We start from the raw sequence: 14479 nt of genomic DNA, 5'->3' as shown, positions 1-14479 counted from the left end.
AGAAAGGGCCCTAAAATAAGAGCCATTAACAGAGAGCACCAAATAATTTTATATAAATGTATTTTATGTATAATATATGCAGAAATCATATCACATGTATAAATCTATAACTATGTCTATAAAATTGCAACATGAAAAAACTTTTATATCAGGAGGTGATCTCCAGTCCTGGCAGAGCTTTATCAAGAACCTGTAATAAATATATTTTATTCGTGCTGTATTTTTTCACAAAAAATAAATTTATCTTAATTATGCAACATGGCATGTCTCTCTCTTATGCAATGGCTGAAGTACCTGTAACAGGAGGGATTTTTTTAATGAGGATTCAGAAGATGAACATGCTGCTTTCTCATGCAGTAGCTCACCAACCATTCTTTCCTTTTGTAGGGAATGGGATGTGCATTTACAGCCATGCACGGGCATTCATTTGACTGTTGTGTGCATTATGACTTGAAAGTAAAACCTAGCCCACCATTCATACCTTGCAAGAGTCTGGATCTTAGAGCTAATCCCAGAGTTTCTCAGTCCATCTCGTCTCCACTCACCTCCATCATGGCAGATTACAAGGCAGAGCATACCTCAATCCTTAAATGCTTTTTTAAACTTTAGTCCCCAGTAAATTAATTCCTATTAAATATTTTTTAGAGTGAAAACCCTAATAAGTAGTGTTAAGAAGTAACATTAAACAGAAGCCTGCAAGCAGTTCTTGGTGTTCAACCAAAATTAATTGTTGACTGAACTTGATTCTTCACTTTGAGGTGAAGTTTTATTTAAAGGAAATGCCAAGAAAATATTTTTCCCCTCAGTTCCTAGACAAGATTAACTGTATTCTGCTTCAGAAATAGGAGTCTAAAAAAGAAAAAAAATCCCCATTAAAGTGCAAGCCATTTGAAGTGCTTTTTTTTGCCCAAATCTGTTAATCAGAGACTTCAAGTTTTCTGTGACCCTGAGGAGAGGAGGACATTCCCTTCAGCCTCACTGCTGTGTTTTTCTGACTGCACTCCCAGGCTTGTGTGCCCAGCAGCAATCCAGGCACAGCCAGCTGGGTTGGTACAATCTGGAAGCTTGTTGCAATAACACACAGAACAAAAAACACAAGGAAGAGCCTGGCAGCTGTATAAAACTCCCTCTGAGCTCCAGTCTCCACAGAAGTTCACCAGCCCCAGCAAGCAGCATGACCAGCCAGTCTCAGGGAATCCAGCAGCTTTTGCAGGCAGAAAAACGTGCCAAGGACAAACTGGAGGAAGCCAAAAAAAGTAAGTAGTTGGCCTGGTTTTACTGTACTTCTCAAGTGCAAGCCCTTCAGAATTACAGTAGCTCACAGAAAAAGATTATTTCATCTGTATACATGCACTAGTGCTGTGCCTTGGCTGCAGCCAGGCGCTTACTCAGACCTGAATATTCAGAGTTTGCTTAAAATCCCCTGTGCTTGTGTCTACGTGTACATGTGCCTTATTACATTAAAAAAAAAATGTTTTCTTTGTTATATTCATCCTGTCAGCTGCATTTGTTCTTCCTTTATCTCAGTGTTGTTAATGCCATTACTGCCTTGCTATTTAAATTAAAATCTTACATGCCTTTGACTGCCAGCTCTGGAGGACTAGACTCCAAACTCTTTACTTTTCTTAATAGGTTTTGCTATGATTTTTTTAGTCTTCCTCTTTACTTGCAAAATCCAGTAACTTGTCTCCTAATTGAAGCTGGGCTTCAAAAAATTATATGAAAACTAAGGGGAGACTTCAACACCCTGATAGTAATCAAAGTCACAGTAAAACCATGAGCACTCTCAGTACTGTAATAGATCATTCACAGAAGTTTTATTACATGGTACAAGCAATTATTCTCCTGAGTGCAGGTACAACCACATGAGTCATTGACCTGCACTAGCACTGAAACATTAATACTGTTTTCTGGAGTGATCTTGCTTCAGAAACCAGCAGCAGAATGCAAAGAAAATGGATGACAATGATGTCATGTGGAGCAAGAGCACAATAAAGGAATATTGTTTTCCAGGGAGGAATGGAAGCTCAACAGAATAATTTGTGTAGTTTCCATATCCCTTCTACACATGAATCAGCATTGTTGCATGCTCATTAATCTTTAGTGTGATGTATCAATTTGTACAGCAGCACACAAAAATAAATAGAAAGGCAAGTCCCCTCCCTAAGCACCCAGGCACTGCCTGTGCCTTGCAGACACAACAGAGATTAAAGCAAATCCTCCCACCTTCATAAAACAGAACTCTCAGGCAGAAACCTGAAGGCAAAGGATAGTTAAGTAGTGTTTTGACCTCTTACACAGCCAAACTAGGAGCTCTGGGAGGGATGGTTTTTCCCTTCTCATGCAGGGCAAAGGAAACACACTGCTCCTCAAATCAAGAGAGCACATTACCTGGAAAGGCACAGCCTCAGTGGAAGGAGGAGGAGTTTGGCCTGAACACAGACTGCAGAATCAGGCCTTAGCTTGAAGTGGATTACTTTTGGGTTTGAGGCTTTTTTTGTTGCTTTAATTTTGTTTGTGTTGTAAAGTCACTTTAACTTTTTCTATAATGGTCAGTTAAAAAGGAAGCTTCTTAAATTAAGAAACTCCAAAAATAAAAGGAGTAATTATAACATAAAAGTGATAACCAAAGATGAATGAGAATCATGTCTTGCAGAATCCAGACACAGTTATGGATGCATTTACTCTACTCTGCAAAAGACACACTCCCTTGTCACCATCTCAGCCTCATTTGGAGTGCTTGTGATAAGAACATGATTTCTTACAGATAAAGTATCTTCAGACCCTTTGAGTCAGAAACTTGAATTAAACCACTGCCAGTGTTCACCTCAACACTAACCCACCAGTAGGAGTTATTAACCAGTTACAGAAAAACAGCAATTAAGAATTTTGCTATCAGTAAAATTATTCAGAGTAAAAATATATCATCACTAGCTTTCTTTTCTATTACTTTTAAGATCACAATTATTTTTTTGCATTTATAAAAATTATTAAGCAAAATTAAAATTTCAATACACAAATGTAAACATAAGAAAACAACCCAGTGACTGTGAGGGAGCAACAGACTGCCCAGAGGCTGGGGAATCTCCATTCTCAGAGACATTCAAAACCCACTGGATATGGCCCCAGTCAAGCTGCCCTTGCTTCCATCAGGGAATGTATTCTATGGACTCCTTCCAGCCTCAGCACTTCAGTGTGATTCCATGAAGAACCTCAAGAATTTCCAAAATTAGCACATCAGGGGCAAAGTTTAAATAAATCCACCCTGGATTTTGTTCTAAACCAAGCATTATAGGTAATCTATAGATAATCAGCATAAATATACCTAGACAACCATTATATTCAACGTTGCAAGAAGTTTGCACTGAAGCTACAAAACAAACTGCCTGTGTTGTCCTTGATTTAAGTATTTTTCATAGCTGTCACTACACCACCTTAGATAACTATGCCAGCATAAGTTAAATACTGTGGGACAAGGGCAAAAGGGATTCTTCTAGAGACAAGTCTGGCTGTTCTGAGTTGGGGTTACTTCAGCAGTGTCTTCCCCACATTGATTCTGCAGTTAGATCAAAAGAAAGGATTGCAGAGTTTGTCTCTGAGCATAAAAGCTAAGCTGAAAGGCAATACATGAAGTGCAACAGATCTGTGCAGTGCAGTTGGCTGACCTGTGCACACTCAGCTGGGTGGAACAAGGAGGGAGGTGCTGCTTCACCTCAGATTGGGCAGCTCAGATCCACCTGGCACCAGCTGGGATCAGCAGGTGCTGCTCAGGGCCTGCTCTGCAGCTCTGGGCTGCCAGGGAAAGCACTGAGCCCTCCCAGCCCTGTGACCTGCTCTGTCACCCCAAGCAGGCATTGCACAACACCACTGCACCACGGGTCTGGCTGCTGTGCTGGCACTGGGACAGCAGCTGGCAGCTTGTTCCTGGGACACACCAGGAACAGGCACTTGCAAGGAAATGGGACTAGCAACACTACCCTGATGCAAAGCCTTCCATGTTTACAGTTGATACTCACATAACCAATCAAAATGTAGTGTGAACACACATAATATTGTATATAAACAGTTAATGGGCCTAGGTTTTGCTGACATATGTGCAGTTGTTAGTAATGCAAAAGCCACTTGAATTAACTGAAAAAATTAGCTAATAAAATTATATTGATACACACAAAACAAAACAAAAATATAATGCTAAAATTCTTCTATACATGCTTTTTCTTACTCCTTGCTCAATACCCTTTTTCCTGGCATGATATCATTAGCTGATATCATTTATACCTGAAAATGTATTAATATTTTCAATAATTAATTTAATGAACACATGCAAGGCTGAAATTATTAGACTGATTAAACACAAGCCAAACCAGTCTGCAGTCCTTTGACCATTTGAACATGGTGCTGCTTTAGCTATCATTTTTACTTTAAGCACAATTTGGATCCCAGAAATAACTGAGCATTGTCAGTGCCAAGACATCAGTTCCTGAAAATCCTTTTGGGTAAAACAAAGGAAACAAATGTGTCATGAACACTGTGCTTAGCAAAACTCGTTCTCCTATAGATTTTTACATATTCCCTTGAATTTCTCATGCCTAATAAAAAGAAAACTCAGATGAAAGATTATAGAAAATCAAATTAAAACCAAATGTTAATCAAAATAAGATATTGTAAACACAATTATATCCATGGCGCTCTCTTGGACAATATCCAAGACATATTTTATCGACTGAGAAAGCTGTATATAATGCTCAGCTGCCTCTATTCTATTTTATTAAAAGTACAAAATAGTTTTCTCACAATGCACATCCCCAAATCCCATTTTCCAGACAATTTAGCAAAGACAACTGAAATGGTTCTATTTTAAGAAAATATGATTAATTTTTGGCAGCTTCTTCAAATGACTTGATTTCTATGCAGAAAGTCAGCTAGGAGCCTACATGATATGTTTGAAAACAAAACTCCAATTGTAGCATTGCAGTTTTTGGAAATTAAGATAACTTAGTGTTTGAACAAATTAGAATGCAACATTTTTGCCTCCCACTGTCTTTCTTATAAGATCTAAAAAACTCCAGCAACCTAAAAGACACCAGTTCTTGTAGATTTAACCAGAGCAAAGTGTTTCATGAATATCACAGAAATGCCTAGAAAAAAGAATACAGCCTTTCTCTATGCTAATAACACCTTGCCATGTTAGGCAGGAAAATCCTGTACAGTGCTGACTGGTCACAGCAAGTTTTTTAAAATTTGGTCAATTTAACACAATGCCTAAAAATTTATAGGCTGTGGAGAAGGAAATCAGGCATAGCACAGCTGCTTTGCTGCTCCCATCTTCAAGGAAGGAAGGAGGGACAGAGGGCCAGCAGCAATCCTGGCCACCACAGGATGATCTTTGTGGCAAAAAAATTCTTCAAATTTGGGGCTTTCTGTACCTCACCTCTATGATCCTGAGGAAATGTCATAGGGCCAGGCTGGTTTGCCCATCCTCCAGCACTTCTTGCCCTCTGTTTGCATGATTTTGGCTGAATTTCAGTGCTCCGCCACCCTTCAGTGTGCAAGGGTTGATTTCAGCTTGGCTGTGCTCTGAAGAGAACCAGCCCAGCAGATCAGTAAGGCTTTGAAAAGGCAGTCCTGTATTGCACAGCTACAGTAGCAGACAAGTGGTTAACAACAGACTGATTAATTAATTTTGGTTTGTCCCTAGTGGAACAGCAGGTTAAGCTCTAGTTTCTGCTTAACTTAATCAGGTGCAGCATATGCACCATCGCATATGTTGGCAGTTGCCGATTCTGTCCACAACGTTGTTGGACTAGCAGTAATTTACTCACAGCTTTTCCACTTAATTAAATAGGAAGCAGCAGGTTCCTGCTGTGCCAATCCTAAAGGCATCATGGAAAAATGAAATGGCTGCCACTCTCCAGTGACACCCCATGTATTGTGCTTACTCCAGAGCACTGTCAAGAGCTGACATGTATGTATAGTCGTTGGTTCACTATCTACATTGTCAGAGGCAACTGAACTGTTGTTTTATAGTTAATATCTTTCCATTTTCTGCATTTTAAATGGATATATTTATCTATCTGGTGGCCAAATATGCAACATATTTACTACAGATGGCCCCCCAGATGGAATTTGAAATTAAAATCCCACTGATTTTGAAATAATTTAATTTGCTATAGAGATCCAGTTCCTCAGCTGGTGAAATTGGCAAAGCTTCATCGTAGTCACTCCCCCTGACTGCCAGCTCCACAGAATCACCCCCCAGCTCCACTCCTACAGAGTGGAAACTCTACAAAAGGCTGATCAGCTCCAAATTTGGAGAGGAGAATAAGGGAAACTTCAAAATACAGACTTGAACCTGGTTCCAAATTTTGTTGTCCAGACTTATGTCAGGCTCTTACACAGATCTGTCAGTTCACTCATCCTGGTCCCAACACTTCATTCAGTGAGTAGCAGAAGCTGAGGGAAATCAGCCTTTTTCAAACAAATACAAACTCTGGAAAAGTACCCACTAGGTTTAAAACAGCCTCTTCATACATAAGCACAGTGGCTCAATGGGAGAAGGACTCTGAGAAATATAATTTCCCCCCCATGAGAGCCCTGCACGGATGGACTGGGAGTCTATAAAGCTATCTAGTTCCTCAGTAGGCTGCTCCTTCCTGTAGAAAGCCTGTGTACATGCCACCCCCAAGTTCCACAGTAAGCCAACAGTCCAGGAATCAAGACTTAAAAGGTAATTCCCATGTTGTGCATCTCTCTGCTTCTACTCACCCATCTGCAGATAATTATTTTGGAAGGAGCAATCAGCTGGAGAAGTAATTTCCTGCTAAATCAGGTATTTTACCCAGGCTTTTGCTGATTCTCAGATGTATTAAAACAGTCTTCCTCCCAAGCTTCAGCTTCCTCATTATGCCATGCTCAGTGGGAGCAAGTTGCTATATGACACACCTGATAAGGCTAGAGAAGCCCAGCTCAGATGTAACCAACCAAACCAGTGTAACAGCCTGGAGAAAGAAAATGAGAAATATTTATGATCATCTTCCTAGCCTAGACAGAGAATATTTCCTAGGATTTCAGGAAAGGAGGAAAGGTATCTTTTGTCTTCTGTACTTGAATTAAGAGCCAAAAAAAAAAAGGTTCTTATTGCTCAGTGGTGTTAAATAGGTTGTTACCATAAGTAAATAAATCAGTGTGCCACAAGAGATCAAGATGGCTCTTTCAGCTGCCTAGGCCGCCACTCTCACATTCTTGTGATATCCTAATTTAACCAACTAAGCAGTTTTTCAGCCACTGAAGATATTTCTCCTATTAAGAAAAGGGAGCCACCTTTTCCCCCCGCTCCTAAAATTCTAGCTGTACAGCAGAAAGAGACCCCCAAAATCAGCACCAGCCCAGGTATCAAGTATAGCATACCAACGTTTCATGCAAGAGGTGTACAGTTAGAAAATTACTGTTTCCTCACAAAGTAGTGCAGCATCCTGAGGAGCTCCCTAGCTCCATGCAACTTTACTGACTTTATAAATGACAGAGAAGCCCACAGAGCTTTTATGACAAGCTTGCCAGCTCCTTCATGTAGAACCTTAAACATCACATTTCCATCAAACCATTTACTCTTGTTCTTTACATGACAACCCTACTAGATCCAGGAAGGATCTTATGCCCAGTCCTGCAGTGACTTACATGCTCTTGATTTGACAAGCCCATAGTGTTTTACCTAAAACAAACTATTCACAGCAAACAAACTTAGGTATGTAAGCAAGCCTGGTGAGGAAGAAGGCTCTAGTTTCCACTACACCCTGAAATGTCACCTTACAGATCTCCTTCTTGTTTAAAATAAAAAGAAAAAAAAAATTTAATCCCTTTCATGGTTTCTGTGCACTGGCAAAGAATTGACCTTCTTCTCCTTGTCACCCACCTCTGCATTTAACAAAGGTTAGTAGAAAAGGCTTGGGTAAGAAAGGACAAAGCTTGAAAGTTGCAACTCAGTTTGGTAGTGGTTAAGACATCTTGCATTGTTTTGGATATCTGCCAGCTCTAAGCAGAATCCAGTTGGTGTGGGATGAAGGGATTCTGGCAACCAATCAATACAGGAAATCTTACAGAATAACGTCTTTTCCCATCCGTGACAACTAAAATCTGTTATCTGGCTGCTACTATTGTTGATGAAGAAAAGATAGATATTTATTTAAACACCAAGCTGTGATTAGAAAAAAATGCATTTGTGTTGCAGGAAGATGTCTACTTGCAGAAAGACTTCTGTTGTCAGCAAACCAAGTTCTTTACTTGATGTGTGCTTCTGCACAGGAATTTGGTCTCAGAAGAGGGGCACTTACATGACTGGCTAGCAGTCACAAAGTATTCTAAATAAATCACTGTCTCTTCTGACCATTCTTGTGCAAATAAATCCAATGGACAAGACTTTCTGCAAAGTCAGTGTTCTACTATGGCAGCTAAAAGATCTCTGATTTGGAGAGATTCATCTTTGGGGATACAGGGAAGGTATGAAATTAATGCCCCTTTCTTGCCCCTCTAGGAAAGGGTAAAAGGCTGAAGCAGGCCAAGGAAGAAGCCACAGCTGAGATAGACCACTACAGACTACAGAGGGAGAAGGAATTTAGAAACAAGGAAACAAATGTAAGTGAGAAACCTGTGTGTGTTCTTTTGTCTTACCAAACTGCTCAATGGTAAACTAAATTGCTTCCAAGAGTATTACCTGGAGACTCCTGCAAACCAGTGTGGCCATACTGATTAAACACAGGGGTGTCATCTGCAGTGTCTATATGCTTCATTTGGACTTTTTCACAGGCTTTGAATGCATTTGTAGAAGAAATTGTGGACATTCACCACTAAAATGGTCCAGATTCCATATTTGGTTCATGTTTATGCTTTGAAGACATATGTCCCTTAAGGAAAAATACTTTTGGGTCCTTTTTCTATAACCACAGACAGACCTAGTTCCTGTCCTGAAACTGGAGGATTCAGTAACATAGCTGTGTCAGTAAAAACAAAAGTTTAAAATGTTTCTTTCCATTTCTGTTCCACTTCAGCTGTCTCTTTTTATTACATATAATACTGCATCCCTTGTCAATTGAAGTCACCAAAACTTTAGAGGTTTTCACTGTTTCTATAGTAAAAGTGGTCTGACTCAATATTTTCCTATCTGAATAAAGCCATTTTATACATTTATGGCATCTTGCATTTTTCTCTAGTATTTCCATGAAATTCACAAACCATTCTCTTTTCACCAAGCAACCTTCCTCCTACATTCTTGGTCTTGTTTTTTTCCCCCCAGGTTGTATCATGTAATGACAAGGAAAGTTTTGTGCAAAAGCAGACACAAAAAGCAAAAAAAAAAAGCCAAAGAGGTCAAACAAAATCTGTTTCACCAACCTGTCATTTCAGTCACACTTCACATAAAACATTTTCTGGCAGGGATCACAACCCTTAGGAACATCTATATACACGAAGTATTGGTATCATACCCTGCCAACCCCCAGACACACTGTCACACAGGCAGGCCAGATAAAAATGTCTAAAGTGTACAGTTTCTGTTGTTTATTGACACCAAAATAAAGTATAAATACCTCTAACATTTGTTCACCTTTTCAGCAAAGCCAGAGCTCTCGTTTTAGGTCTTGATAGCAGAAGAGTAAAGATGTTGCTTTTTTGTGAACTCCATTTTTTTCACCACAACCAAATTAAAGCTGCAGGGAAAGGCCACTATTTGTTGACGGAAGGTTTCACACGAGCAGGACAGAGCACATATTGCTCCTCAAATGACAGCATGTTGTACAAGATCCTTGCAGTCCTCCTCCACATTCCCTGACCCCATTATGTTGAACATTCACCTTCCCAGACAAATGCCATCATTATTAACCTGTGTCTGGAGGCAGCCAGGAGCTCCAGTGAAGGGGGAGCTCTGATGCCTGGTTCAGTTTACTTTCTAGGGTATTTGGACCCCAGGATTTTTAATTCTCTGTCACAGTCTCCTCTAATGCCATCCTTCCTCCTACTTTGCATCTCTTGTATCCAAACAGCCAGAAATTTTCTCATACTATGAGAGGCTTCATATCTATCCAGAATTAAGAACAACAACAACAACAAAATAAAGATCGAGGTTAAAATGACAATATGCAAAATCTTTTTTCAAAACATGTGAAATTTTTTGCCTGGATCTCAAACCAATTTTGCTTTTTCATTCATTGAGATCACCTAACTCTGGAGATGTGCAGCCTAGTTCTGAATTTTCTTGTGGCTTCTGAGCCAATGTAATATTTTAGCAGCTTTGAAATTGCCAATGTAATATTTTAGCAGCTTTGAAATTACACTAGCATAAAACCTGTATGGGAAAAATAAGGGGAAAACCTTCAAGGTCAGCAAAAATCATAAACCAAGCAGAGCATTGCCTGCATTCTGCAAGAAAAAGTCCTCAAATTCAGAAGCTGAAGAAGAGAGGTAAAACACATAGAAGTGTAAGAGTTTACTATCTCAAATGACAATATTAGCATGAGCCGAGAGAGCGGATCTGCAGAGGCTCTTCTTAAAATTATAATACTTTTCTTGAGGCTTTTCAGAAGTATTTAGTCGCTGGATAACATGCAACCATCTGGGATCTCTAGAAAGTTACTTCCCCAGTGGAAAAATTCAGTTCCATAAATCTGGTCTAAGCTGTACAACCTTTCCCACACGCAACCCTTGCAACTTGTCTAAAAGTTATAATAAAATGTCAGCTAAAAATAGATATTATAGAAAACTATAATCCTTTCCCAATACTTATTATTATGTCTACAACCTACATTTCTTCCAAACTGAAAAATGGTTTACATGTGGATTATGGACAAATGTCTTCCTACGTTGCTAGGTACTGATAAACAGAACAGGGAAGGTGGCCTATGCTAAAGATGCTTTTCCTTCTTTTAAGGGCTAATTTCGGCTGAAACCACATGGAAAATAGAGTCAATGACCCCTCCCTTGTTTCTGGTCATGCTCTAGGTACCCCACTAATATACCACAGTTAAGCTCCACCTGCTAGTCCACCCCGGAGAACCATGGCAGGAACAAGAACAATATGTTACTTACTCCTTTCTTACTCTGCCAGCATGCAGAAATGTCTTCTTCTCTCCACATGGAATTCTTTAGCTGGAAATCAATTTCTCTGCTGGTATCTGAAGGACTTTTCCATAAGGGAAGAATTCAAGGGATGTTGGGGCAGTGGGGGAGGAGGGAGCAAAGTCACAGATTTGGAACGTGTGCATCTGTTTATAACATAACCTTGCTAAAATGTTCAGTGAGTCCAGAGTCAATTAAATTCTAAGCGAATGTCCTGATATTAAGTGTGCCAGAAGCTGTCTGGTATTTCGCCAGATAAGAAAATGTAACATTAAAAGACCTTGTCTGAGGCCTGTTGAGGGTTATACATCACTAACTGCTGAAGACATTTCAAGTACTCTGAAACTGTAATTATGCATTTTCAGGAAGGCTTTTCCATGTTTGGTCCTTAGCTGCACTCACAGGCACTCTCAGTGAGGCCAGATGAAGGCACACAGTGATAGAACTTAGCTGCCTAGTCATTAAAATAGAAAACAAATTAAAATGAGCCATATAAAAGACAAAACATACACAATGTTTTTCCCACAGCGAGCTTGGAAACTTTCATTACATAGGGAGATTCCCATTGCTAATGAGCATATGAGAGTTGCCTTTAATCCTGTTTTTATGCCTCCAGTTGAACCCAGATCAAACCGTCACTGTTCAGAAGCACTAAGATGTGTTTGTGTTATGCTTGTGCTACATGATGAAGAAAAGTACAATAAACATGGTTATATAGAGCCTCTCATTTTGCTTAGAGGTCTTCTGCTTTTCAGGTAATGGGCTCCCAAGGTAACCTCTCTGCCAAAATAGAAGAGCAAACAACAGAAGCCATCCGAAACCTCACAAGCAGCTACCACAGGAACATGGAGAGCATGATGAAAAAACTCTTGAGCACAATATTTGACATCAGCCCTGAAGTTCACCCAAACTTCAGACCTGCAGTTTAAGATTCATTGATGTGCTGTGTTTGCAAAGCAAAGTAGCCTTCCTTCTTGATAAGTATAAATACTTTCTCATGTATTGTTTCTGTATGTGTGAGAAAAAAAGAGCACTGAAGCCAAAAGCACACAATTTCACACAGGCTTTTGATGTGACAAGAATTATACAGGGTTTCACAAGCATTTGTTGGAATATTGTTTCCTGTGGCTAAGCCCCTGTCATTTAGGCAGGGACAAGTCAACAACAGCAAAATAAATGATTATTTGACACCAGCAGGTTTTCAGTGGGAGTCTTGTTCCTTTTGTCTTATAAAATGTTCTGTACTTGGATATTATGTTGCATAAAGTCTGTTTATCCTAATCTTTACTGCACTTCAAGTCATGTGAAATAGAATATCCCAAAAAACAAAAATGGAACATTTCTGTTTTTCTTCTGACACATGGAGTGGTCAGGCTATGGACCATACAGGAACATTTGATTTTGGTCAAAAATAATAGGTCAAAGCATTTTCAATTTTTCTATGCTAGCTTAAAGCAAAATGTAGTTAACTTGTACAAAACTATGCTTAAATCCATACTTAAATTATTATACTAAAATTTAACTACACCACAAACTTTATATAGCTTTGTTAAATCTGAAAAATGAGAACAGGCATAATCATTATTTACAAAATTGCTATGGTGCAAGGGGCAGGCTAGCACATGTATTATTTCCATACAGTTACCCTGAAAGCACAGGAACCCACGGGCTCAAACTCTACACCAGTTATGCCAAATCCTGAATCCACAGGTTGTCCACCAGAAATCACATCAGCTACAGCTCATTTCTGTTACCCTAAGCGACCTTGGGTAATACTTTTCTGTGCAGGAGCACAGATTTCCCTTGGAATAAATTCTACTGAAGTTGTGAAAATACAATATGATCTGTGCTCTCAAGGTGAAGCCCATTCAGTCTGATGGGAGGCACTGATGGGAGTCACTGATGAAGTGGGGATCTGACACACACCTGCACTGTGAGCTCCTTTAATGCCTTGTCTCCACTACAAAATTACACCAAATTAGAAGCTTGAGAAATGGCAATGACTAGCAAACAGCAGCCATGATTTTCAGTCCATGTAGAGACAGAGAAATCATTTCCATTTCACAGCAGCTAGTCATAGGCAATCTCCTGTTCCAGCAAGGTTTACACAGTTGACGTGCTGTCATGTGTAAAATGACCGTAAAGCTGTAGTCAACCTAATGTCAGCAAACACAGCTCCTCAAGGCTGTGCCTGGATACCACATAATCTCCAAGCCCTGATTGTTACAGTCTCCTGTGCTTGATTATATTCTCTGGGGACCCAAGGATGCTGAGGAATGGGAAAGAAACTAGAAATCCTATTGACACCAGCTGAATGGCTCATTTATTTAGGAGTGCTTTGAATCAATGTGTGATAGGTTTTGATTTACTGAGAGGATGAAGGCACTGCAGTGCCAGCCCATGTGCAGGACCCAATGCAGGCACCTTCCTGCACAGCTGGGGACAGTCAGGGCTGTCTCACAGCCCAGGGGCACATACCTCCAGCTTGGGTCATGGCTGCAGCCCCAGTGCAGTGCTCTAAAGAGTCACCAAGGTGGACACTAACACCTCACAGGGTCTCACTGCAGTGTGCTCAGACTATTCTGTTCCCTCTGGGCTACCTCAGCACCCTTGCCTCCAGCTATCACTTCTAAACATACAGAAATGTTGCAGGTTCAGCTGCAGAACTGTATGAAGCAATGGAGCTCCCATTGGCAGCTGCATGGGATAAAACACCCCCGCCCCACTATGGTGAGAGCAGAATTGCCACAGCCTGGTTAGGCAGCAACCCAAGTTACATGAAATAAAGGTTTCTCTTCCTGGTTACCCTGCTTCTTTTTATGACAATCCCTCTCTCCCTTGTTCTTGCCAAAAATCTGTCCTCTCTCACCAAGTGCTTCTCTTGCAAACCCTTCAAGGCTGTTTGTAGTTTTCTGGTCCTAATGGCCAGGGACACATCTCTTATTTAAATATCCTCTGCCCTGCACTCACAGCCATGACCTGCCTGTGTCCTTGTTATCACCTGCATACCTGAGGTACTGAGTCTTGGTTATGAAACTTTTTTGAACATGATTATGATTAATTTCATAAGATTAGGTCTTTGGTCTCGAGATACAAATCGGAGAGCATTTAGCACTCTGAGCATTTACTCTCCTCAACATTCAGTCCTACTTCTGGACATAAAAAAAATTGGTCATACCATCACTTTTAGATGCACAGAGGTAAGGGTCAAACTAGACTTCATATAATTTGGCAAGATTATATTAAATGAAGAGTGTAAATTACCAGCTGCAGCAATGGAATATTGGGGTGCCAAGAAAGCACACGCTGAGTTTATAAGGGCACAAAATACCTTGCATGTGACAATTACATACTCATGATAATGGAAAATAATTGT

General features: G+C 40.1%; 1 protein-coding gene and 1 long non-coding RNA gene across 3 annotated transcripts in view; one reads left to right on the top strand and one right to left on the bottom strand.

Annotated features, from left to right (window-relative positions):
* Positions 1–14479, bottom strand: part of LOC143694636 (uncharacterized) — a 44179-nt gene that overhangs the window by 5340 nt on the left and 24360 nt on the right. The window lies entirely within an intron of this gene.
* On the top strand, positions 1113–12296 carry ATP6V1G3 (ATPase H+ transporting V1 subunit G3). The gene is made up of 3 exons (XM_054638533.2): positions 1113–1256; positions 8528–8628; positions 11859–12296. Exons 1-3 carry the CDS (start codon positions 1175–1177, stop codon positions 12030–12032), a joined length of 357 nt encoding a protein of 118 aa, XP_054494508.1. The 5' UTR covers positions 1113–1174; the 3' UTR covers positions 12033–12296.

This window comes from Agelaius phoeniceus, chromosome 8 (genome assembly GCF_051311805.1).
Source record: "Agelaius phoeniceus isolate bAgePho1 chromosome 8, bAgePho1.hap1, whole genome shotgun sequence".
Classification (NCBI taxonomy): Eukaryota; Metazoa; Chordata; class Aves; order Passeriformes; family Icteridae; genus Agelaius; species Agelaius phoeniceus.
The sequence above is the reverse complement of the archived record's forward strand: the minus strand, read 5'-3'. Positions and strand labels throughout refer to the sequence as shown.